The sequence below is a fragment of the Ailuropoda melanoleuca genome, chromosome 12 (genome assembly GCF_002007445.2).
Source record: "Ailuropoda melanoleuca isolate Jingjing chromosome 12, ASM200744v2, whole genome shotgun sequence".
Taxonomy (NCBI): domain Eukaryota; kingdom Metazoa; phylum Chordata; class Mammalia; order Carnivora; family Ursidae; genus Ailuropoda; species Ailuropoda melanoleuca.
The window spans coordinates 35,303,915-35,328,538 of record NC_048229.1 but is presented as its reverse complement, the minus strand read 5'-3'; the positions used below and the strand labels follow the sequence as shown (position 1 = coordinate 35,328,538).

General features: G+C 53.1%; 2 protein-coding genes across 7 annotated transcripts in view; both read left to right on the top strand.

The window, feature by feature from the left end:
* The window catches only part of ETHE1 (ETHE1 persulfide dioxygenase), an 18,083-nt gene extending 15,976 nt beyond the window's left edge, over window positions 1-2,107 (top strand). For 2 of the 5 annotated variants that reach the window (XM_034639438.1, XM_034639441.1), the window contains 3 exons: window positions 1,149-1,238; window positions 1,639-1,755; window positions 1,922-2,105. In XM_034639438.1, coding sequence (XP_034495329.1) covers window positions 1,149-1,238; window positions 1,639-1,755; window positions 1,922-1,974 — 260 coding nt within the window. In that variant the 3' untranslated portion in view covers window positions 1,975-2,105. Of the gene's footprint in view, window positions 1-1,148; window positions 1,256-1,638; window positions 1,756-1,921 lie in introns of all 5 variants that reach the window. The other 3 variants (XR_004619227.1, XM_034639439.1, XM_034639440.1) reach the window with 3 other exon arrangements.
* A 1,056-nt stretch (window positions 2,108-3,163) lies between these two features.
* Window positions 3,164-23,164, top strand: PHLDB3 (pleckstrin homology like domain family B member 3). 2 transcript variants are annotated; one of them, XM_034639433.1, is made up of 16 exons: window positions 3,164-3,382; window positions 3,878-4,255; window positions 4,885-5,067; window positions 5,305-5,442; window positions 6,833-6,961; window positions 7,215-7,376; window positions 8,200-8,310; window positions 8,473-8,556; window positions 8,949-9,059; window positions 15,640-15,739; window positions 15,872-15,962; window positions 16,049-16,136; window positions 16,570-16,626; window positions 20,811-21,030; window positions 21,648-21,733; window positions 22,751-23,164. In XM_034639433.1, exons 1-16 carry the CDS (start codon window positions 3,179-3,181, stop codon window positions 22,883-22,885), a joined length of 2,277 nt encoding a protein of 758 aa, XP_034495324.1. In that variant the 5' UTR covers window positions 3,164-3,178; the 3' UTR covers window positions 22,886-23,164. The 2 variants fall into 2 exon arrangements, with proteins under 2 accessions (XP_034495324.1, XP_034495323.1); XM_034639432.1 differs by having other exon boundaries at window positions 7,137-7,376.
* The last annotated feature ends 1,460 nt before the right edge of the window (window positions 23,165-24,624 follow it).

Sequence of the window (24,624 nt, the reverse complement as noted above, 5' to 3'; positions counted from 1 at the left end):
TATATATATATATATGTAATCTCTGCACCCATTGTGGGGCTCGAACTTACAACCCTGAGATCAAGAGGCACATGGTCTACTAACTGAGCCAGCCAGGTGCCCTGTGGACATTTTTTTTTTAATATTTTATTTAATTATTTGAGAGAGGGAGAGAAAGTGCGCGTGCATGCAAGTGGGGACAGGAACAAAGGGAGAGGGACAAGCAGACTGCCCTGAGCAGGGAGCCTGAGTTAGGGGGCGGGGGCTCAATCAATGACCTGACATTGTGACCTGCGACAAAATCAAGAGTCGGATGCTTAACTGACTGAGCCCCCCCAGGCGTCCCCACTGTGGACATATAAGGAGTTTAGGTGCTGGAGATGTGGCAGGGGGAGGGGGTGTGGAGTTTGATTCAGGAGTTTCACTGTGGGAAGGGAGTTCAGTTTTAGAATCTCAGGGTTTAGCTCTCCTTTGAGCGTGTGTGTGAATGTGGGGTTGACACTAGATTGGGAGGATTTATTTGTCTTGCAGGCAGAGGGCAAGGCTGAATGAGAGGAAAGATAGAACAGCCCTGGGCTGGCAGTGTGTGACCAGATTCCCAGGCCGCCTCTTGTTTCCTCTTCCTCTCTCCTTATCTCTCCATCTTGGTCTCTTTTTCTCTCCAATGCTCCTAATCCTCCCATTTATCCACTCCTGACACAGTTATGCAATTGAAGGGTTTGGGCTGAAATGAAAGGTGGAAGGAGAGTCCAGAGAGGTTTTCCCCTGCCCCAATTTAGGACTCAGAGCTTGTTGTTGGAACCATGGTCCTGGTTTCATCTTTGGCCTCATGTCTTCAGTTTCTTACCTTCTAGTCCAGCCTCCCTGCCCAGAACCCTTTCTTGGCATCCCCAGGCTGAGGGCACAACTCCCTGGTGCTTCAGGATCTCCTCCCAACCTTATTTACCACCATGGTGAATTTCTCACCGGTCCTCAATTCTTTGCATATGTTGTTGCATCTGCCTACAATGCCCTTCCCTCTCTTTCTGTGCCTAGGCAAAAGGGTACTGGCAGGAAATGAGGGAGAGGGTTTAGCTACTGTGGTTTTATCCTCCCACCCTTTCTTGAGGGAAGGGGCTAGAAGGCTTCTCTCCTGTTGATTTACTCACCTCTGAGCTTTCCTTCCCCAGGCTGTGCTAAGACCTTGTACCACTCAGTCCACGAAAAGATCTTCACGCTTCCAGGAGACTGTCTGATCTACCCTGCTCATGATTACCACGGTGAGGTCTTCCTGGAGGTATGGGACTTAATATTACTGTCCATTTGAGAGGGAGTACCAAGCTGCTGTAGTCCTTGTGTGGCATGGAGACTACAATTCCCAGAAATTTCTCTGGCCAAAAAGATCAAGTGCTTAGGTGTGCTGAGTGTGGATGTAGAAACAAGACTCCTAGGATTCTGGAGGGCATGTGTTTTCCTGGGACTTCCTTCTAGAGCTTAGGGAATGTGGGAAACTACATTTCCCATAGTGCCAGTCGAAGAGAGCACGCTAACTCGGTAACACTCTGGGAAGAGCCTGTTAGTTCCAGGCCCGAGATGCACCCTAAGCCTCCTGGGAAATGTAGTCCTAGGAGGCCGCAGGCACTTACCGGGTTGATGTTCCTCTCCTCCCTTGGCCACTAGGGCTCACAGTGTCCACTGTGGAGGAGGAGCGGACTTTGAACCCACGGCTTACCCTCAGCTGTGAGGAGTTTGTCAAGGTCATGGACAACCTGAACTTGCCCAAGCCTCAGCAGATAGGTGAGCAGTTGGGGGCAGGGACTCCTGGGTCTGAGGGAGGAGGGGGCTCAGGGCCAGAATTAAAGTTTCCCAAAGAAGAAGGGCCCCTCGGATTTCTGGGTCCCCAGTGGAGCATGAGGGGGTCCGCTGGGGCCCCTTAATTTCAACCCTGGTTTTTGCCTTTCAGACTTTGCTGTTCCAGCTAACATGCGCTGTGGGATCCAGACTCCCCCTTCCTGACCCGGCTTTGTCAGGCACTCATTTCTGTTAAGAATGCACTAGGTGGGGTACAGAGAGAGGTGCCATCGCCAGGCATCTCTTCTTCCCCTCCCTCACCAGCCCCTGAGCTTCTTAAATAAATTTAAAAAAAATTTTTTTTTTTTTTTTTTTTGCTCTGAATCTTATTTCTGTCCATTTTGGGCAGGGGTGGGGGCTGCGCAAAGCTGTTGGTTTTCTGGTCTGAGATGTCTGGTCTGAAGAGGCCAGGGAGAAGAGAGCAGGGTGAAGTTGGCAGGGTACCGGGAAGGAGGAAATTTTCTAACTCACAAGACCAGAAACAAACCCACCTGGGACAGGGCTTCTCACCTCCTTGGATTAGAACATCATCTTGAGTTTGAGCCAGTTGCACCCATAAGACCCAGGATAAGGTGCTTTACTTCTCCACGCCTCAGTTTCCTCATCTGTGCAATGGAAATAATACTCATAATAGGGTGTTGTGATGATCCAATGAGTCCACATGTATGAGGTGCCTGGCACACTCTGGTGACTATTATTGTTACTATCATTTGGAATGATCTTCCAGGCACTTCCCAGCCGCACCAGAGTGACAGTATGCCCAATGGTTAAGAAAATGGACTTTCCAGAGAACAAGTCTAGCCTTGAGATTAACAAGTCTAGACTTCCAGGCACATTTATCCGGCTCAGCCTCAGTTTCCCCAACTATAAAAAGGAGATGGCAATCCCTTTCTCATTAGGCTACTGTAAGGATGAAATTACTGTGTATCAGGTGTTTAGCACAGCTCCTGACATCCAATAATCCTTTTTCACAAGCCAGTTATTTTCCTGTTTTTGCCCAGAGAGGAAAGGGTCTGGCTGAGACCTTTAACCTCAGCCCTCCACCCCAAAGCAGAGTGGGGGGGCCGTACTTCCCCTGTCTCTGGGCGGGTCTCTGACTCAGCTCAGGGCACCCCCTCCCCTTGCCCAGCTCCCCAAACCGGTCGGAGCCCTTCTAAAGGGCTCATTAGAGGGGAGAGGCCCCTATCTCCATTCTCCCCTTCATTTCAGGATTCCCGGGGTCTGGGCATTAGGGAGGCGGTTATACATAGGTGACGAAGACGCCTAGACCTCCAGGGGGCAGGAGCGGGTGGGGGGCGCTGGAGGCAGAGTGGGGGGGTCGCGATGCTGGCTTTTGCGAGGGTGGGGCCGGTGGGGCGGGGATGGCCGGATGCCGCGGCAGCGGGCGGGGCAAACTGATCGCTCCCTCCTCCCTCGGGAGCTGTTGGACCTGTTGTCCCCCCCCTCCACTTCCGGGCTGCTGGGGAGGGGGACAGAGCAGCTTCTCTCTCCTCCCTCTTCCCCAGCCACCTGTCCCGCAGACAGAAAAGGCAGCGCCCAGAGCGCACAGGGAAGCACGCCAAAGCCTGAGACGGTGAGGGGGCCGAGGCCACGGAGGAGGAGGGAGCTGTAGACGGTCTTCTGGGCTCCCGGGGGTGGAGGGAGGCTGGAGTTTGGGAATCTAGCCCCTGGGAGGAGCAAGAACGCAGACTCTTGGTTTGTTCAGGGAGGGAAAGTAGGAGCCCCGACTCCTGGATCTCTGAGTGAGATGACGTGGGCGCTGCTCCCCCATACAGTAGCTAAGTCTACCAGCCTCGGAAAAAGAGGGTGCGGGATCCCGGACGCCGGAGTCCGGGAGGGAGAAGGAGATGGGATCGCTCTAAGGTGCTCCAAGGGATTGCGGGGGTTGCTGGGAGGTTACAAGGCTCGACACCTGGGTAGGAGAGGCCAGTAGGGGGCGTGCTAAGACCCCCAACTCAAATTCGGGTCGAGCCTTGGGGGTGTGGCACCCTGGGAGCCATCGAGCCCCGCCCCTAGAAACTCCAGGCCGCGCCCCAGGAGCGCTCAGTTCCAGTCTTTGATCTCTTAGGCCACGCCTCCTGGAGCTCTTTCCCAGCGCCGGAGCGGTTGGGAGCCTCCTGGGCCGCAGCCCCTCGCTGCCAGGCCACGCCCCCGGAACTCGGGCCCGCCCACTCCGCTGGAGCACCAAGCGGCCATGGGGACGCCGAGCGGCCCGGACGAGGGGTGCCAGCCGCCCCCGGGCCCGGAGGGCGACGCGGAGGTCCTGCCCCAAGGGGCTGCGCAGCCCCAGGTGCACCCCGAGGACCCCCACGAGCCGGAGGCGCCCGAGGTCCCGGAGGGGCCCCAGAGAGTGAAGGAGCTTCCGAGCGGCCGAGGAGCTGAGCAGCAGGCTGAGGAAGAGGAAGAAGTGGAAGAAGGCAGCAGCACGGAGAGCAGCCGCGACGCGGTGAGGGACCTGGAGGGCGAGGAGGGGTCACGGGGGCGTCCAGAGAGACAGACAGGCGCTAGCCGGTGACAGAGACACAGAGGGACAGGTACAGCGAGACCAGATACAGACCTGGACACAGGGAGACCGAGAGACAAGGTCCTAAAAGAGGCAGAGACTCAGGGAGATGGGGATAGAGACACAGACAGAAACCCAGAAACAAAGGACGGGGACGCTTAGAAGGGAAATACTCTGAAAGGGAGAGACACGTAGCGATTCAGAGATAGAGACGGTTACTGAGCCGGAGAGACAAAACCCAGAGAAACGGGGGAAAGACTCAGAGCGACCCGGGGAGAGAGGGAGAGAGATCCAGGTCTACCAGGACGCGGTGCCAAGAGAATGGGACTTGGGTAGTGAAAAAGGGACCTTCCCTGAGTCCGCTGCTACCCCCGTCCCCGACTGCGAGCCCCTGGGCCTCTTGCCGGGCCGGTGGGCTCCCGCACCTGCACCCTCCCCCACTTGAGTAAACGTGCATGGCGACTGACTGGGGCTGATCAAAGCCGCAGACCCGGGATTGCGGTGGGGGGTGGCCTGCCTGGTGACTGCAGTGGCGAGACCTCTCCTCTTGACCACGCCCCCTCCAACCTCAGGGGGAGCCTTCGCCCCCGGCACAGACCCCGGCCACGCCCCCCGCATCCACCCAGCCTGGGGAGGGGGTGCGAGGGGCGGCGCGGCGGCTTCGAGAGCAGCAGCTGGAGGCACTGACCCGCGTGGCCCTGATGGAGCAGCGAGTGAAGGAGCTACAGCGCCAGAGGAAGGAGCTCAGGATCGAGGTGAGGCTGCGGGCCTCATAGGCAGTCTGGCCCCAGCTCAAGGGGAGCCCTTCAGGCCAGGCTCCCGGGCCTTTCCTCCAGCGGGATCCCACTCTTAGGCCTCCAGCCTTCTCCTCCCTCCGAATCCAGGAGCTCAGACTCCTACGCACCCCACTTGGACCCAGGCGTCCGAGTCCCCAGCCTCCTCCTTCCTCCGACCCCGACCTCTGGGCCCCAGCCCGTACATTCTCCCCACAGATGGAGGTGGAAGTGGCCCTTCTGCGGGGCGAGCTGGCTGGGGAGCGGGTGGCTGCCCGGCGCGAGGAGGAGCAGCTCCGGGAGCTGCTTGGACAGCAGGGGGACACGGAGCAGGGCAGCCGGAAGCAGCGGGAACAGGTCGGTTTCTCCTGCGCGAGCTTCACCCATATTCCTGATGGGCTCCTGGGACCTGAGCCCCAGGGTTATCCCCATTCCGCATTTGGGGATACTTGGGCTGGGGACGTGGGAGTGGGCAGATGCTTCTTGTTTTCCTCCTCCCTCCCCGACCACGATTCTGGGGCCTCTTTCCTTGGCCCTCTCTCTTTGCTCTTTAAATGTCATCATCTAGACTGGTGATGGGTAGTAAGGAGGGCACATATTGCATGGTGCACTGGGTGTTATATACAACTAATGAATCATCGAACTTTACATCAGAAACCAGGGATGTACTGTATGGTGACTAACATAATATAATAAAAAAACTTAAAAAAAATAAATGTCATCTTGTGAAAAATGTCAAACTGACAAACAGTAGACGGGTGGCACTGTGGTGTGCTCCCCAGCTTCAGCGCTAATTAATCTTCCATTCTTGTTTCATATCCCCTAGTTTGCTTTCCTGTCCCCTGTTTTAAAAGCCAATCCCAGACATGATATTGTCTGTAAATTCTTTAAGAACCTATTCATTCTTCAGGTGTGATAATGATACAGGGATGGTGTTTTAAAAAAAGAGGCCTAGCTCTGCACGCCTCCCTCTCTCTCACCCCCAAGCCTGTGGTCAGTCAACATGCGCCTTTCTTTCTGCTCCCTGAACCTCTCTCTGTAGTCCTTCCAGTGCCCCAGGATAAGGGCTCCTCAACCTGGTTGGCCAAACCAGACAGGAGCAGCACCAAGCCTGACTTTCCACTGTCACCTCCCTCTGTGCTCCTCATCTCTACCCTCTGACCAGAGTTTACCCCTGAAACTTCCTGTGTTTTTCAACTACTGTGCATTTGTGCTGTGCTGTTCCCTCAGCCCAAAGTGCTCTTCCGGCTCCGTGTAGCCCCCCAGGTCTGAAAGTTGCCTGATTTTTGAGGCTTATCTTAAAATCCTCACATCCAGGAAGGTGCTCCCCATTCTTGGTTCCCGTAGTCTCTGTGTTTTCCTGTCCTGATCGTCCCAGCCTGCACAAGAGTGACCTAGACAGGGGGCGCCTGGGTGGCTCCTCGGTTAAGTGTCTGCCTTTGGCTCAGGTCATGATCTCAGGGTCCTGGGATGGAGCCCCACGTTGGGCACCCTGCTCAGTGGGGAGCCCGCTGCTCCCTCTCTGCCTCCCCAACCCCCACATGCACTCATGCATGCTCATGCTCTCTCTCTCTCTCTAATAAATAAATCTTAAAAAAAAAAAAAAGTGAACTGAACAGACAGGGTCCCTGCACTCTTGGAGCCAGCACCCAGGCAGGGTTCTGAGATCCAGCTAGCCTGGCCCATGCTGGCCTCTGTTTCTCTTCCTGTGTCCAGACTGAGGCTGAGAGCCTGGATGTTCTTACAGGAGCAGAGGCAGCTGAGCCAGGAGCGGGATCGAGTGGAGGGTCTTCGCCAGAGACTGCAGGAGGCCCAGGGACAGCTTGACTCCCAGCCAGAGGATCAGCGCGAGCGGCTCCTGCAGGGGGTACAGGAGGTGAGGGTCCTTCAGATGCTCTCGGGGACCTGCTCTCCAGGCTGCTCTTTCCTCAGGGCCCAGAGGTCTAGGCCCTCAGTTCCCTGCTCCCTCACCTAGGAGTTCAGGCCCCAGCATTATAACCCCCAGGACTTGGGAATCTAGGTCCTCAAGCCCCTCTTCCCTCCTTGCCCAGGACTCCTGGCCCCAGCCCACTTACCCACCCTGGGCCGGATCGGGTCCAGGCCTCCAGTTTTTGCGCTCCCACCCGCAGATGAGGGAACAGCTGGATGTGGCCCAGCGTGCATACGAGGACCTAGAGTTTCAGCAGCTGGAGCAGGAGAGCCGGCGGGAGGAGGAGGACCGGGACAGCCCTGGGGCCCAGGCACTGGACCCCAAGGTCCGGGAACTCCAGGCCAGTGTGGCGCAGCACAGGGTGAGTCGGGCAGGGCTAGCCCTCCCCCCCTCGCCGCTGCCCTCTGACTCCTCCTTTCCATGTCTGGCCCTTCCTCCGTCGTCATTTCCCACCTGCCTCACCGTCTTCAGAAGAGTAACAACCATGATTGATGTTTATTGAGCATTTACTGTGTGCCAGTCACAGTCCTAAACGTTTCATGAGTCCTTACTCATCAGATCTTTACAAGAATCTGCGGAGGCCAATCTGACTTTTGTTTCCATCTCTATAAATGAAGAAACTGAAGGTCAGGGTGCTCAAGTAACCTTTCCTAAGGTCGCTCAGTTTGTAGAGGGTGGAGCTGGGATCTGAACGTCCTCAGTTCGGCTGCGGGGCTCCTTTCCCCACCTCCGTTTCTGGATCATCTCCCTGTCACTCTCTCTTTTCCCTTCTGTCTCTGTTCTGCCTGCGCCTTGCCTCCTTTCTCGCATCTTCCTCTTGGGGACTGTCTTGGTCCTTCTTTTTTTTGTATCTATTCTGGTTGGTCTCTCTGGCCCTTTCTCTCTCTGTTCTCCACAACTCTGTCTGGGTCTCTGTCTCTCTCCCTCTCTGTCTGTACATCAGACCCTCCATCCCCCCCAGCCCACTCCAGGTCTCTTCTGGACCCCCAAAAGGGAAGAGGGCACCAGGGAACTTAACTCTGAGCCCCCAACCCCCACCCCTTTCCTGGGCACCCAGTTCCCAGGGTCTCTGTTATGTGGTGCAGCAGCAAACCCCAGGCTCTCGAGGAGGACTTGGTTCTGTGGGAGCCAGCTGGGAAGCCTGGGGCAGCTGAGTAACCGGGGCCCTGGGCTGTGCCCTGCAGCGCCGGATCCAGGTCTTAGAGGAGCAGCTCAAGTCACTGGGGGAGCAAATGGCAGCTGAGAGCAGGGGACTGAGCCGGAAGAAGGAGGAGGCCCTTCAGGCCCTGACACAGGTGAGTTCTCCTGGGAGACCTGTCCGACGGTCCTCACTTCCCTCTGGGGCATCCCATTGCCGCTCTGCACCCCAAGATGTCTCCCCGCCCCAGGGAAGGCTGCCTGGGCGGCCCATTCCGAGTCTGCGATGTGCTAGCTGGTGATAACTTGCTCTCCCTTAGGAACGGAGCCGACTGCTCAAGCTTAATTGCCTCCAGGGAACCCCGGGTGGGGACTTCTCTGAGTCCAACCAGGCCCTCACTAAGGTATGGAGATTTCATGCACCTTTCAGCCCTTCTGCCCTCGGACCCAGGAGTCCATCCCCCAACCTCTTCCTCCTCCCTTGGGAGTACAGACAGCCCCCCCACCGGCCCCAGACCCCTTCTCCCTTGGGATCCACTGTTCTCAGCCCCTAAAGCCTTTTACCTTTGGGACCGAGGAATTCAGGCCCCCAGCCCCTCCTCCTCAGGGAATCTGTGGTCTTGCCTACAGTCCTTGCTCCCCTAAGACCACAGTCCAGCTTTCTTGTGACCTGCAGCCTTTGTTTTTCCATCTGAGAAATGGGCTGACCCTGGAGACAAGGGCCAGAGCTTCCGGGAACTGGTGGACCCTCTGTGATCCTTCCAGCTCCCGTTAACCTTCAACCCCTCTCCTAAAGCTCCTGTTCACCCAGAAGACAGACCGCCAGCTGCTGGTGCTCCAGGACCCCACCGCCCACACTGCCTCCACCACTTCCTCCTGCCTCTTCTCCGTTCACAGCTCCCTGCAGGTACGTCCCCCACAGCCTCGGCTCCCCACGCCACTGTCTTGCCGTCACTTCCATCTCCAGAACTTTCCCTGTGACTTTCTCCACCATGGGGGGCCTGAGGGAGAGGGAAGGATGAACGGGGGGTATTTTGATTTTTATTAGGCTCACACTTTACTTAATGATTTTCTTTCTCCTGCCTAACATCTCACTGCTCCCACGGCAGAACGGGACCAGGTGCACCCAGCAGTAAATTTTAAAAGCAGCCAAACAGGGCGTATTGATAAGAAGGCCCCCTCTCTCCACCCCCACTGGCCCACAGCCCCCATCCCCAGCATGCCTCTTGTTGCTTGGGTACCCTCCTTCCAGATCTCCTTGAAACCAGGGGTCCCCACTCATTAATGGGTTACAACATTCCTTGTTACTAAGTCTTCAAACTGAAACAGAGTAGAGAGTGTCAGAACACGGTGCAGGAGGCAGGGGGTGAATATGAGGTGAAAAGTTTTGTTTCAGTTGTGTGGATGTGTGGTAAGCTCTTAGAAATTGGTTGCTGTTTGGTTTTTTTTTTTTTTAAGATTTTATTTATTTATTTGAGAGAGAGAAACAGATAGTGAGAGAGAACAGGAGCGGGGAAAAGAGGGAGAAGCAGGCTCCCCACTGAGCAGGGAGCCCGACTTGGGGCTTGATCCCAGGACTCTGGGATCATGACCTGAGCCGAAGGCAGATGCTTAACCAACTGAGCCACCCGGGCACCCCGAAATTGGTAGCTCTGATGCAAACTTTTTTCCAAAAATGTGTATATATGCTACTCATTGGCTTTGATTTTCTAATTAACTCTCTATCTTGGAGACTGTTTCCTATTGATCCATTTAGAGCCGCCTCGTCATTTTCAATGACTCTCATGATAATACTGTCAACAGGAAGAATAAGGACAGCTGACATTTGTGGAGTTCTTAGAGTGTGCCGGGCACTGTGTTAAGTGCCTCACCCAATTCGCTTATTTGGTCTTTGCAACGATACTACCAGCTAGGTTCTTGCGAACATTTTCTAGGTAGAGAGGCAGAGAGGTGAAGATATTTAAGTAGCTGGAATGCAGTGGGGCTGGAGTTTGAACCAGGCACTGGTTTCAGTATATAAATGCTACGGGCTCTGTGTTGGGGGAAGGGCACAGAAGTCTCCATGGGGGCACTGACCCAGCCCTCCCTCTGCCGAAGGGGATTCGAGGCTTTTGTAGTTTAAGCAATGCTATTATGAACACCCGTGTGTGTGCATGTGTCCTTTTTCATATACCCAATAATAACATTAGTTAATATGAATTATTATTAATGTTATTCTATTGTCTGATGTCATTATATACCATGTATATTACTATATGTACTATATATTATTTCTTATTTATTAATTGATGTTAGTATTGATAACGGTCTTGATTTTTGAGAGCTTAAGGTAGGCCAGGGTCGGCTCTAAGCCATTTTATCTTTTTTTTTTAAAGATATTATTTATTTATTTGTCAGAGAGAGAGAGACAGAGGGCACAAGCAGGGGGAGCAGCAGGCAGAAGGACAAGGAGGCTTCCTGCTGAGCAAGGAGCCCAATGTGGGACTCAATCCCAGGGCCCTGGGAACATGACCGGAGCTGAAGGCAGATGTTTAACTGACTGAACCACCCGGGAGCCCCCCCCATTTGATCATTTGAAGCATGGAGTTGCTATTACTTGGACGTGAGAAGCAGCCATATGTTGGCAGTGTGACATGGTTCAGTCTCTTATCCGTATCATGAAATCTATCCAACTATAAAATGAAAATATTTCACTTTGCTCAGAAGAACCCCCAAAAGTAGGTCCCATTATTATCTGGGTAAAGGGTTTGCAGACTTCCCGCCTGGGAAATTCACTTTCCAGCCGGTTGCCCTGGCAGCTTGATAAAGGTGGCGGGTCAGCCGCGTTGCCAGGCAACATGACTTACCGTAAATATGACCCTTAGAAGTGACTTGCCTACCTATACATACTTGCTAGCAAGCCGTATCCATTCCTATGGAGTTGTTACCTGAGTTATTGGCTCCCATCCCACGGATCTGTGCCCACGGCCGGGGAGCCCATACCCACCTGGCACCGGGGTGCCACCTGGGGGGCTGCTCCAGACACTGTCCTGTGTGCTTTGCACCAGGTCGCTCATTTAATTTTTGCACCAGCCACGCAGGGTGGCAGGACTACTTACTCACTCTACAGAGGGGAACTCAAGCCTCAGAAGACAGGAATTGCCAAAGTCACAGCCCCAGGAAGTGGCAGAGCTAGGTTTGGGCCAAGTTTGCCTGTTTTCCACTACCGGTGCCTTTCAGGAGGCAAGGGGGTCGCGGGAATCCTTCAGACTCCCCATGGGCACCATGGCTGGCCCCAGCTCAGAGGGCGCGGCTGGGGACCGCGGGGCCGCCAAGATCCCAGGGGTTATTTACTTACTGAGCCAGGTGAACACACGCAAGTGGATGACGACTGTGTGAGTTAACAAATGACTCCTCCTTGCTCCTTCCCCTCTGTCCCTCCAAGTCCCGTTTACGTCTCGGACTCCACCCCTTCTTTCCAGGATCACATGTTGCCCAAGCGTTAGGGACCCTGCTTGGGTTCAAATACCTGTTCTGCTGCTTCCTAGCTGGCTGAACTCAGACGTGTCTCTTTGCCTCAGTTTACTTAACAGCACCCACTAGTCGATGGCTGTGGTGCTTACCATGCGCCTGGCACGTAGGAGGTGTTTAGTGAACGCGCAGCTCTTGCTCTGATTATCATTATGATTATTAGTATTATTATCATTATTAGTGCCTTTCTGCTACCCACTTCCATCCTCATCTCTGATCTTGTGACCCTAGACCAGCCTCTTCACTGAATGTCTCCATCTCACTTTTTGTCTCCCAGCAATCTCTTCCCCACACAACAGCCAGAGTGATCTCGACCACTCCCACTTCAGTCCTCCCCTACCTAACGCTGTCAGTGGTCCCCTGAGCCTCCTCACCTCAGCCGACCGGTCCCTGCGTGATCAGGCCCCTGGCCTCCTCTCACCACTATCCCCCACAAACACTCTGCTTTAGCTACAGGAGCCCTGACCTGCCAACATTCCCTGCTGGCTCCTGCCTCAGGGCCTTTGCATTTGCTGATCCTTCTACCTGCAACACTGTTCCCCTCAGTCTTCCCTGGCCCACACTCATTCCTAGGGCCTTAGGGTCAGTGTCCAGAAGGCTGTCCCTGGTCTTCCAGCCGGAAGCTGATCCTCTGTTATGACACCTTCATCTCTTTGCTCACAGTTGTTTCTGACGATACGGTTATTTGTAGGATGGATTATTCAGTTCCTACAACATGAGCGCCATGCAGATGAGGCTTGGGTCCCCCTCACCCTCTCGCTCGTTTCCTCTACCAGGCATCTCAGGTCTCAGCTAGGACGCGATGGGGATAGCGGTTGAAGCAAGGGAAGAGTGCAGAGGCCCAGGGGCTCGGGACTTGATGTCCTCCCTATGGAGGGAAGTGAAACTTTCCCGACTCCCCTGGGCTTCTAGAAGCTTCCGTGGCTCTGCAGGGCACCAGGTACGCTGTTAGGCAGGCACGAGCACTTGACAAATCCTGGCTGTTATTATTTTGTCCAACTTTTTTTTTTTTTTTTATTAAAGATAACACAAGTATAGAAAATCACGTGGAACACACACCCAGCTTAATTATTACATTCTGGAGCTGCCAGCTGTGTCAGGAGGCAGCACTGGCAGCCACTCTGGAAATACAGCACATGCCCCTGAATGATGACCCCATCCGCCTCCCAGAGGAGGACCGCTGGCCTGGGCGTTTCTAGCAATCTCTTCCTTACATTTCTTTGAAGTTCGATCAATTAAGTGTCTGTCCTGAAACACAATAGTTTACTCTTACTTTTCTTTTCATGGCTATATATTTTAAGTCTTTATAGACTTCCCCTCTCTTTACTTTTTTTGTCACCCTTGCAATTTATTTGGTGAAGAAACCAGATGGCCGTTCTGTAGAATTTCCCAGGCGGGGTTTGCTGATTGTGTCGTTGAGGTCATTGTCACCTCTCTGCCTCTTCGTATTTCCCAGGAAGTGGGCTGCGGGGGGCCTGAGCAGAGGCAGGGTCAGCATTTTGCAAGTCTCTCTGGGGGTGGTGTGTGCCTGTTTCTCTTTGTCTGGCATGGGTGCCTTCATCTGTTGGTCTAGGAGAGGTCTCAAGTGGTAAAATTCCAATTATTCCTCCTTGGGACACCTGGGGGGCTCAGTTGGTTGGGCATGTGCCTTCGGCTCAGGTTGTGATCCCAGGGTTCCGGGATCGAGTCCCACATCAGGCTCACTGCTCCGCAGGGAGTCTGCTTGTCCCTCTACCCCTCTACCCCATTCATGCTCTCTCCCTCTCAAATAAATAAGTAAAATTCCATTATTCTTCCTCATCTATTCGTTGGAATACTTCTGTAGAGAGAGACTTGCCTTCCTGTACTATTTGGTTACCCAGGGGTATGGTTTTTGTAGAAAATGCGGGACACATGCTTGCTGGCTTCACTTTATTCATGTGTCTTCAAAATAAAGAGTTGCTTCAGTTATATCCTTCCCAAGGTAGCCAATTCAGTTTTTCCTCTACTGTTATTAACTCATGGATTAAATATATTTGATGAGTTTTGATCTATAGCAGTGAGTATCCTTACTGGTGCTCAAATTATGCAATGTATTATTTTTATTATTCTTTTTTAAAATTTTATTTTTAAGTCATCTCTGCACCCAGCGTGGGACTTGAACTCACAACCCCAAGATCAAGAGTTGCACACTTGGGGCGCCTGGGAGGCTCAGTCGTTAAGTGTCTGCCTTCGGCTCAGGGCGTGATCCCGGCGTTCTGGGATTGAGCCCCACATCAGGCTCCTCCGCTGGGAGCCTGCTTCTTCCTCTCCCACTCCCCCTGCTGTGCTCCCTCTCTCACTGGCTGTCTCTCTCTCTGTCAAATGAATAAATAAAAAATCTTAAAAAAAAAAAGAGTTGCATGCTCTTCCCACTGAGCTGGACAGGCGCCCCTCTTCTATTCTTCTTCGTTATCCATGCAGAGTTGGGTTTTTTTTTCTTTTTAAAATTCAGTTTTATTTCTTTCTTTATTCCTCTCAAATAAGAGAGTATTACTATAAATTATAAATTACTCTCAAATTTTCATCTTTTGGTAACTTTTTAAAGTAGTGTAAGACTTACAGAAAAACTGCAAAAATAGTAGAAAGAATATATGTATACTTGGCTTTCAGATTCTGTAATTAACATTTTACCACATTGGACATGTGCTTTATTATTCTCTCTCTCTGTACACACACACAGCACACAGACGCACACACACACGCATGTGCACAAACACTTTATTATTCTTTTTCTGAACCGTGATTTCCCCTTACTCCTAAATACTTCTACATTTATTACCCAAGGTCAAGGCCACTCTCTTACATAACCACACTGCAGGGATCAAATTCAGGAAACTAACGTTGGGGTAATATTATTGAGATAACCAGATCTTATTCATATTTTGTCAGCTGTCCCACTGTTGTTTTTTCTAGCAAAACCAAAACAAAGCCCCCAGGTTTTTTCTGGCCCCGGAAGCACAGGCTACATTTGGTTGTCATGTTTATTATTTTTTTAAAGCCAACATTCCCCTCGTCCAACATTGGAGGGTATGGCAGGCTGTTCGGAAAGATGACTCCCCCCATGGTCTCCATCCACTGCGTTCACCTTCTGGGGGCAGCCCCGGGTTATCAGTTTCTTGAGTCTTCCCGGAGATATTCAATGTTTACACAGTCCGTCGTGAATATACTTTTGTCATCTTTTTCTGCAGAGCTGGTATATTCTCCGTGCTGCTCTGCACTTGTACCTTGGAGATTATACGCTGGAGAGTTCTCTGGGGGTGTGGATGATGGCTGGTTTATGCACTCCGCCTCGTTCTGTTGGGCATTAGGTCGTTCCCCGGCCTTTGCAGGGAATCATCTCAAACTCAGGTCATTTTGCACGTGGATGAGTGTGTCCATAGGGTATAGTCCTAGAAGTGGAGTTGGGGCTCAAACATGTAGGCATTGGCCGTTTTAAAAATAAAAACAGTCAAAGTGGCCTCTATAAAGGTTATTCCAGTAGAAACCCCCCACCCCGCAGGATTGTGGGAGAGCGTGTGGGTTTCCTACCTCCACACCCACGTGATAGGCATTTTTTTTACAGTTTTATTGAGATAGAATTCACCTGTGCTACAGTTTTCCCATCTGAGGTATACAGTTTGGTGGTTTTTTGTACATTCACAGAGTGCCGCAGCCGTCCCCACACTCCATGTTAGAGCGTGTTTATCATGCCCAGAAGAAACCCTGCACCCTCCAGCTGTCGCCCCTCAACCCCCGCCCAAGTCCTGGCAACCACTCATCTACTTCCCGTCTCTAGATCTCCCAGGCTGCGCATTGCCCTGTGCGGCCCTGTGGGCCTAGCTGCTTCCCCCCAGCATCGCGTTTACAGTCGCTTTCTGACTGGAGCCAAGGAGCTACTGGATTCCTTGGTGGCCCTCTGGCTGGGAGTTGACATTGAGCCCCTTCTCCAGTGATGCATGGGCCTTGTGTGCTTTCAGGGCTCCATCGGCCTCCAGAGGACTGGAAGCCTGCCGCGGAAGAGGGGAGAGAGAGCGAGCCAGAGGGCATCCCCCCGACCTCTGTCCCACCACTCTTCTGGTGAGGGCCCCTCCTCCCCCATCACCGCCCTTCCTGCAGCAAGGATGGAGGGCTCTAGATGCCTGTGGGTGGAAGTGGAGGGGCTTGGACAAGGGAGAACCCTGGCCCTTAGCCCCAGCCCTTCTTTCCCAGGACCCCTCGAGGCCTCAGCCCTCCTCCCAGCATCAGGGGACTCTGGAAGACACCCGCTCTATCAGCTGCTGAACTGTGGCCCTGGGAACAGGTGAGACGTCAGGGAGGCAGAAGGTAGGGAGATGGGAAGAGGCTGGGCCACTGTAACCTGCCCTGCTCTCTGTTCCCTCCTCCCAGCTGTGGGGCCCTCCACCCAGACATCGCCCGCATGGAGCGGCTCCTGCAGCAGGCTGTGGCAGAGAGGGAGCGGCTGCTCAAGGCTAGGGTGAGACCCCAGGCCCTCCTCTCTAGCGTCAGGAGACCCTATTCTAGCCCCCTCTGCCTTCAGACCCGGGGGTCCGGGCCCCCAGCCCCTCCTCCCTCAGACCCAGGAGTCCAGACTCCCAGTCCCTCTTTCCTCAGACCCAGGAAGCAGTCTCGGCCCCCAGCCCCTCCTCCCTCAGACCTAGGAGTCCAGGCCCCCAGCCTCTCCTCCCTCAGACCTAGGAGTCCAGGCCCCCAGCCCCTCCTCCCTCAGACCCAGGAGTCCAGACCCCCAGCCCCTCCTCCCTCAGACCCAGGAATCCTGCCCTCAGCCCCTCCTTCCTCAGACCCAGGGGTCCACGCCCCCTCCTCCCTCAGACCCAGGAACAGTATGTTTTTCCCCCCACTTCTAATTGGTTGGCAACCTCATTGACTCCTCCATCCTCACCCCACAGGAAGGGATGAAAAGAAGCAAAGAAGGTTCCTCAGGCCCTGCTGTACCTGCCATCATGGTCAGTCCACCCCTGCCCTCAGCTCCACCTCCTTGCTCTGTTTCGGCCCGGCCTCTCCTTTTTCTTCTCTCAACTTCTCCTCTCCTCCAAAACAAAAGTGTCTGGGGGTTGGCAAGGGGAGGGGAACTAAAAAGGCCTGGTTTCTGTTTCCGTTATGGTTATCTGTATCCATCATGTCCTTGGGTAATGTGCTCTATTTCTCTGTGCCTCAGTTTCCTCTTCTATAAATGGGTGACAATGTCGGCACTTACTGTAGAATGAAGGCAACGATATATGCTGGGGCTTTTCAAAACCACTTAAAACGTTTAAAATTTTGTTTGATTCTTTTAAAAATCTTTATTATACAAACATTCAAGCATATGAAGAGGTAGAATAGATCGGTAAGTCCCCGTGTACCCACCATGTAGCTTCAGTGATTGACAGTCTTTTTTTATTTTTCCAAGATTTTTATTTTTAGTAATCTCTACACTGTGGGGCTTGAACTCACGACCCCATTATCAAGAGTCACAGAGTCCCACACTCCACCAGCTGAAGCAACTGGGCTCCCCAGTGATTATCAGTCTTGCATCTTGTCCTACCTGCTAACTTTGTTTTACTGATCCCTCACGTACTTCCCACCCTGCCCTGGAATATTTTAAAGCAAATTCCAGATACCGCATCATTTCCTCTATACCTCACTGTGTAATGCCATTGCCATACTTGAGGAGATGGTTAATAATTCTGTAACATCCTAATATCTGATCCACATTCACATCTCTCTGTCTCCGAAATGTCTTTTTAACGTTGGTTATTTGAATCTGGATCCAAACAAAGTACACATAATGCACTTAAAATGTCTCTGAAATCTCTGAGATAAAGAGTCCTCCCTCCCTACTTGTTAAAAAAAAATGCCATTTGTTTGTGGGAAAAAATTGAGTCATTTATGCTGCAGTGTTTTGCGCATTCTGGATTTAGCTGACTGCTCCTTATTAAAATTTTATTTTTACCCATGCTAATAGCATGAATACATTTTTCTTACAAACAAATGCTATTGAATTTGAGGAAGTGAGGGTCTCCCCATTGTACCTCTGGAGGCACAAGTGTTTCCTCTTGTCGAGAAGCCTTCGAATCTTTTTTTTTTTTTTTTTAAGATTTTATCTATTTATTTGAGACAGAGCATGAGAGAGAGAGCACGAAGAGGGGGGGAGCGGCAAAGGGAGAGGGAGAAGCAGACTGTCTGCTGAGCAGGGAGCCCAAGGTGGGGGGGAGACTCGATCCCAAGACCCTGAGATCAGGACCTGAGCCAAAGGCAGATGGTTAACGTAACAGACTGAGCCATCCAGGCGCCCCCTTCCAATCTTTTTTTTTTTTTTTTAAAGATTTTATTTATTTATTCGATAGAGATAGAGACAGGCAGCGAGAGAGGGAACACAAGCAGGGGGAGTGGGAGAGGAAGAAGCAGGCTCATAGCAGAGGAGCCTGATGTGGGGCTGGAGCCTGATGTGGGGCTCGATCCCATAACGCTGGGATCACGCCCTGAGCCGAAGGCAGACGCTCAACTGCTGTGCCACCCAGGCGCCCCCCCTTCGAATCTTTTTGAATACTTTTCCACATACACTGATGAAACCCTATTTTGTGAATTTATTTTTCCCATAAGCCAGCACATTGTTCCCAATCTGCCTTTTGTTTTCTCAACCATCTGTCCTTTCCTTATTATTATTACTATTATTGTTATTTTAAATATTTCCTTTATATTTATTGAGTGCCTGCTGTGGGGCAGGCCCAGGGTCACAGCAGTGACCCAGATGGCCATCCCTGCCCTGGCGGAAGCTGGCGTTTAGAGGCAGATGGACAGAAAAAGCAGCTTCAGTAAGTGAAATTTTAAGTAGCTGTCAGGTGCTGATAAGAGGCAGGGAGTGAAATAAAGCAGGCAGGGCAGTGGAGCCTTCCGGGCTGCCAGGTGTAAGCTTTACCTCATTAAAAATGAAGCACTCCTGCTTGGAGCGTCATCATTTATTAAACAGCCCCTGCTCCGTGCAGTTGTCGCGGCCCCGCCCCCGCCCCCGTTCGCCCCACCTTCTTGTAGGAGCGCGCAGGTGTTTCAGGGGGATTCGCACCTAGAAGCACAGTCGCGGGACTGGAGAGCCTGACCTCGAGCTCGTCCTTGCAACAGTCCTGTGAGGAGGGCGCTGTGATAGCCCTCGAATTACAGCACGGGGAAACTGAGGCTCCGAGAGGGGCAGGTGGGAGCGGTGGAGTTGAGAGTCCCGAGCCCATCGGCTCTCTGGATTGGGGCCCCCTTTCTGCCACTTCCTTTTTTTTTTTTTTTTTTTTTTTAAGATTTTATTTATTTATTTGACAGAGATAGAGACAGCCAGCGAGAGAGGGAACACAAGCAGGGGGAGCAGGAGAGGAAGAAGCAGGCTCCCAGCAGAGGAGCCCGATGTGGGGCCTGATCCCGTAACGCCGGGATCACGCCCTGAGCCGAAGGCAGACGCTTAACCGCTGTGCCACCCAGGCGCCCTCCTTTCTGCCACTTCCTATCTGGGTGACCCTGGTTTATCACTTCATCTCCAGAAGTCTCCATTGCTTCATCTGGCAAATGGGGACAATAGATTTTAGTTTTTGGTGGGGTTTTTTTATTTTATTTTATTTTACTTCATTTTATTTATTTATTTGACAGAGACAGCCAGCCGAGAGAGGGAACACAAGCACGGGGAGTGGGAGAGGAAGAAGCAGGCTCCTAGCAGAGGAGCCTGATGTGGGGCTTGATCCCAGGACCCTGGAATCACGCCCTGAGCAGAAGGCAGACGCTTAGCGACTGTGCCACCCAGGCGCCCCAGTTTTTGGTGGTTTTTNTTTTTTTTTTTTTTTTTTTTTTTTTTTTTTTTTTGGAGAGAAAACAAGGTGATCACTGTGGTCACTTGGCACAGTGCCCAACAGGGAGCGGGACCTTTCACAGACATTGGTGATCCTTAGTGTAACTTTCTGGATTTGGCCACAGGACCCAGAGAAGATTCCAGGCCCCAGTGGGTGCCCTTTTAACTGTTAACTGCTCCTTCCCTTTCTCCGCATCTCCTCTCCACCTGCCTCTCCCCATCTCCACCCAGTGAGTCTCATCTGTTTCTCATCCCTCCTTGCTCTGGCCTCGCCTCTGTCTCCTCACCTCACTTTCTCAGCCCTTAATACCTGAGGTGTGGTCTGTGGACCAGCAGCATCGGTGCCCAGGGAGCTTGTTGGATACGCAGAACCTCACCCCCACCCCTGGCTGAACCCGAAACTGCATTTTATCAAAATCCCTAGGGGGTCTGCCTGCCCGCTCAAGTCTGTCGCACACTGCTCTGAGCCTCACTGTGACCGTGGGGGTCATTACCATTCTTTGCAGGGATCCTTTGGGAAGAACAGGTGCGATCAGGCTGGGCCTCGTACACACTAGACACTTTCATTGCCTTGCTTCTCCCCTTTCTGGCCACCTGAGATGACCACTCTGCCTGGTGAGGCCCAGCTCCGTCAGCTCTAGCTGTGTGACTTGGGCCTAGTGACTTAACCTCTCTGAGTCTTGGTTTCCACATCTGTAAAATGGGGGTAATGATGTACTTACCTCCCCTCTGCCCAATTTTTTTTTCCCACTTACCTCCCAAGAGAGTTTGAGAGGGCAGAGGGATTATACCTATAAAGTGCTCAGCACAGGAAATAACCACTGATTTCATCACAATAACAATAACGGTAGTGGAAACTGCTCTCATGTATCCATCACTTACTTGATCCCTGTTTCGCAGGATGTGAGGGCCCCACTGGGCTCCCTCACTTCTCTGCCATACCTCTTGTGTTTCCGGGTGAGCTCTGGGGCAGGAAGACCTGGGTTTGTGTTTCAGCTCTACCCTCTAGAAGCTCTGTGTGACCTCGGGTGGATCATTTTATCTTCTTGTACCTCAGTTTACCCATCTGTAAAATGGGGCTCCCAGTACCCCAGTCCCAAGGGCAATCACGGGGAGTCCAGTTGTTGCGGCTAGTAAGCCCCGGTCAGGGTGTCCTAGTCACTGGGTGTAGCTGCCAGAATCATTCTTACGATGGGCGTTGTTGATATGGCTGGTTAAAGGCTGTGGCCACCCTTACAGGTGAGCAGGGGAGCAGGACCCCCGGCCGCCAGACCACCCTCTCCCTGACCCTTTGATGTCAGCTGCCCCCCTCTCTTCCCTCCCTAGGCCCCGCCCACACCCCCACCCGGCCCCCCGGGCCCTCGGGTCTTGGATCTCCGGCAGCACCTGGAACGCTGGGGCCACAATCCCGAAAGCTGCCCGCACCTGAGGGTGTCCGGAGGCTGCTGCCGTGGATCCCTGGTGAAGATGGGCGGCCGCATTAAGACCTGGAAGAAGCGGTGGTTCTGCTTTGACCGCCAGGCCCGCCGTCTGGCCTACTACGCCGGTAAGCCCGGCTCGGCCATCTGGGACCTTGGGCCCCCGGACTCTGGAAGTGGCCACTCCAGAGGCCTTCCCCACCAGATACCTAAGAGACCCGGCCCCCTGCCCCCTTCCGCTTAGGCCCACGAGTCTGGATCCCCAGCCCTGTTAGCGACCCGGAATCCAAATCCTGAGCCCTCCTCGGGAGCATGGGTAACAGTTTCGTACAATTCTGGCTCCCCAAACCTCTGAGATATTTTTCCTGAGATACCCCGGAGGAATCAGAGCCAGCATTCCTCGCCCTCCCCCCACCCTCAACACCCAGGGCTCCAGGCCCCTCACGCCTCTTCTCTGGGGCAGTCAGGGATCCTGAACCTCTCCTGAGTCTCTTTTCTTCTCCAGGACCAAGGCACTCGGGGACCTAGGATTCCAGCTCCCCAAACCCTATTCCCCAGCCTTGTCCAGTCTCCCTTCCAACCTCAGTATTCACTCACCTCTCAACCAGGGTACTTAGGGGCCTCCAGACTCTGCCACCATTCCCTCACCCCGACACCAGTCTCAGGACTTGGTCTAGCGACCCCTGCCCAGATACATAGACACACACCTCTCACTGGCTGTCTCTCCCTCACTTCCCTCCATCAGACAAGGAAGAGACTAAGCTCAAAGGCGTCATCTACTTCCAGGCCATCGAGGAAGTCTATTATGACCACTTACGCTGTGCCTTCAAGGTGAAGTCCCCCCTTGGTTGCCCCCCTTCCCTCCTGGTCAGAGCCCCTGCAGTCAGACCTTAGCTTGGCCCCCGGGTGGACCGCACCGTCAGGGTCCTCCATCCAGCCCAGGAGGAGCCCACCAGGTCATTTCACTGCAGCGACCACAAATTAAGAGCTCAGTCTCTGGCTCTCAGCCACTGTTACTTTTCTCGGAGCAAAAGATCTAGAGCAAAAATTTGGCAAGCGCTGATGCCAAGCTGGGAATAAATGGATGAAGACGTCAGCGCGAGGATGGAGGCAGCCTGGGAGCATCTAGGAGCGACGATGATTTCTCAGCCTCTGCCCATAGTTGCCAAATGGGAATGGGCCACACGGTGTCACTTCATATTCTTTTGCCCTCAGGAACCCAGAAATTCGAAATTTGTACAAGCGCAGTGCCAGAAATCTAAATGTTGGCAACTGGGACGGTATTTAGAAAGCTCTGGGGAGCAACCGACTATGGCCTTTTAGAGCTTAGGTTGGAATCCCAGCTGTGGGACATCAGGAAAGTGACTTCCCTTAGCCAGCCTTCATTTTGTCACCTGCAAAATGGGCACAGTGTAACCCATTTCCTCAGACTTGAGAAAGTTAACAGCAGGTAATGAATGGGTGTAAAGGATTTACTCAATTCAGGGTTGGCAAGTAGCTACTTAATAAATGGGGTGTAGATGCTAGCTTCAGTTACAAACCAGGGGGACCTAGATTTTTGTGGGGGGCCAATGTGAATGTTTATATTTCTAATATAAAAGGTAGTCCAGAAAGGGGACATGAGTCTTCCTTCTAAATTCCTCCTTCCCAAATCCTAAGCCCCAAAATGTTAATTCACTTAATCTTCATAACCCAGTGAGGTAGGTAGCATTATTTCGGAAGGCAAATGGGGAAATCGATTCAGAGTGTCTAAGTGACTTGTCCAATGCCACACAGCGTGGAAGTAACAAGGCTGCGATTCCAACCTATAGGTTCTCTTAACCACCTTCACTCTTCTGCTTAACCCAGAGCCCCAACCCTCGCCTGACGTTCTGCGTGAAAACCTACGAACGTCTCTTCTACATGGTGGCGCCCAGCCCGGAGGCCATGCGGATTTGGATGGACGTCATTGTGACCGCTGCTGATGAGAATCACGCCCCCTGAAGGGCCCGCCCCCTTAGGGGCCGTCCCGACGAGGCCCCGCCCCCGAGGCCCCGCCCAATGTCGGAGGGCCTGGGCCTGCCCCTTTGGAACTTCTGGGAAGCCTGCAGGTGCCTTGGCTCAGCGGGCCTGAGCCGTAGTGTTTTGGGCTGCAGGTGCCTTCCCCCAAGGGGAAGCCAGCCCTTGGGGCCCTGCGCCGGGCAGGAGGAAGATTGCAGGGGCCGGAAGGAACTATTTATTGGTGCTCCTGTGATACCGAATTAAACACGGAGGAAGACAGTTGTTGCTGCAGTGTGTTTCTAGCACAGGCGTCCCGGGACCCTTAGCCCCTAGGCAGGATATTCGAGTTCTAGGTATCTCTGAGAGCCAAGCGTCCCACAGCCCGTTCTCCTCACTTTAGAAATGGAGGCCTTCAACATTAAGGTCAAGGCTTGGAGAGGGAGTGGGGGGAGGCGTGCGTCCTTAATCTCTGGCAATTTTGTTTTTTAGTTTCTGGGCCCCCCTGCTTCCACCCTTTTTGACTTGACTGGAGTATTGGCATTTTCTAAGACCTTCTAGGCTTCTGTCCTCGGGGGCCTTAGCACATAATTTTTCCCTGTGCTCTGCCCTTCAGCAGCTAGCTCCTCATTCCTCAGGTCTTGGGATGTCCCCTCCTTCAGGAAGCCCTTCCTGCCCCGAGAGCTGTTTCAAGTACCCCACTTTGAGCTCCCCTGTCGCCTCCCTGAACACCCTAGGTCATCACTGGTAATGGATCTGTGTCCCATATGGACTGGGAGTCCCATGAGTTCAGACCCAGTGGTGTCCTGGTTACTGCCATGTCCTCAGCACCATAGGGCACATTTCATTTCATGAAAATGGAAAAAATGCTTCCCTTTCACCTCTTGGTCCTTGTACATAATGTTCCTTTTGCTTAGACACCTTTCCTCACTCCACCCTACTACTCATTTAGGTCAAAGCTCAGATGTTTCCTTCTCCAGGAAGCCTTCCCTGATTCTCCTGGCTGCATCAAGTGCTTCCTCTAGGTTTCCTGTGCCAGCCAGCCCTGATCCTCCCTGAACCAGCCTGTGCCTCCCCCGTCACAGCCTTGACAACTCTGGGTCATCACTGTGGATGAGTGTGTCTCCTGTGCTGGATGGGAGCCCCGGGAGGCAGGGATTGGGGCTGTTCAGGTCACTACTGAGTCCTTGGCACACAGCAAAAGGCCTAAGTGCAAATTAGGTGTTGAAGGAACGTCTGCTGGCTGAAAAACTGATGAGAAAGAGCTGTTAAGGATCGAGGATGGCAGAGAACAAGGCAGACAAAGGGCTCTTCATTCTTTTAGTCTTACTCAAGGTGTCCCCTCCCTCAGGAAGTTCTCCTCAATCCCTAGGCTGGATCAGGTGCCTCTTCTGGGCTTCCCCAGGCCCCTGGGATTGCTCACTACTGCCCTGCCCACTCTAGGCCCTCACTGTGTAGAGACGGGTCTTCGCCCACTGGAAAGACCTCTCTGGAATGAGACACTCAGTCCCTCTGGTTCCCATTGGCTCAGAGCCGGGATGTCCCATTGCAGGATTTCTTAAGGATCCAGATGCCGTGCTCCTGAGTCCTGGGAATACAAACACCTCCATCCCTGGGCCCCCGGGGGACCCCTGTGTCCCTTGGCCTCCACCTCCTGGTGCCAGACATCTGGATTCTTGGATCAATTCATCCCACAGCTCCTCTGCAAACTGAGAGCTCATGGGGGGAGGGCCAGCCTCTCAGAC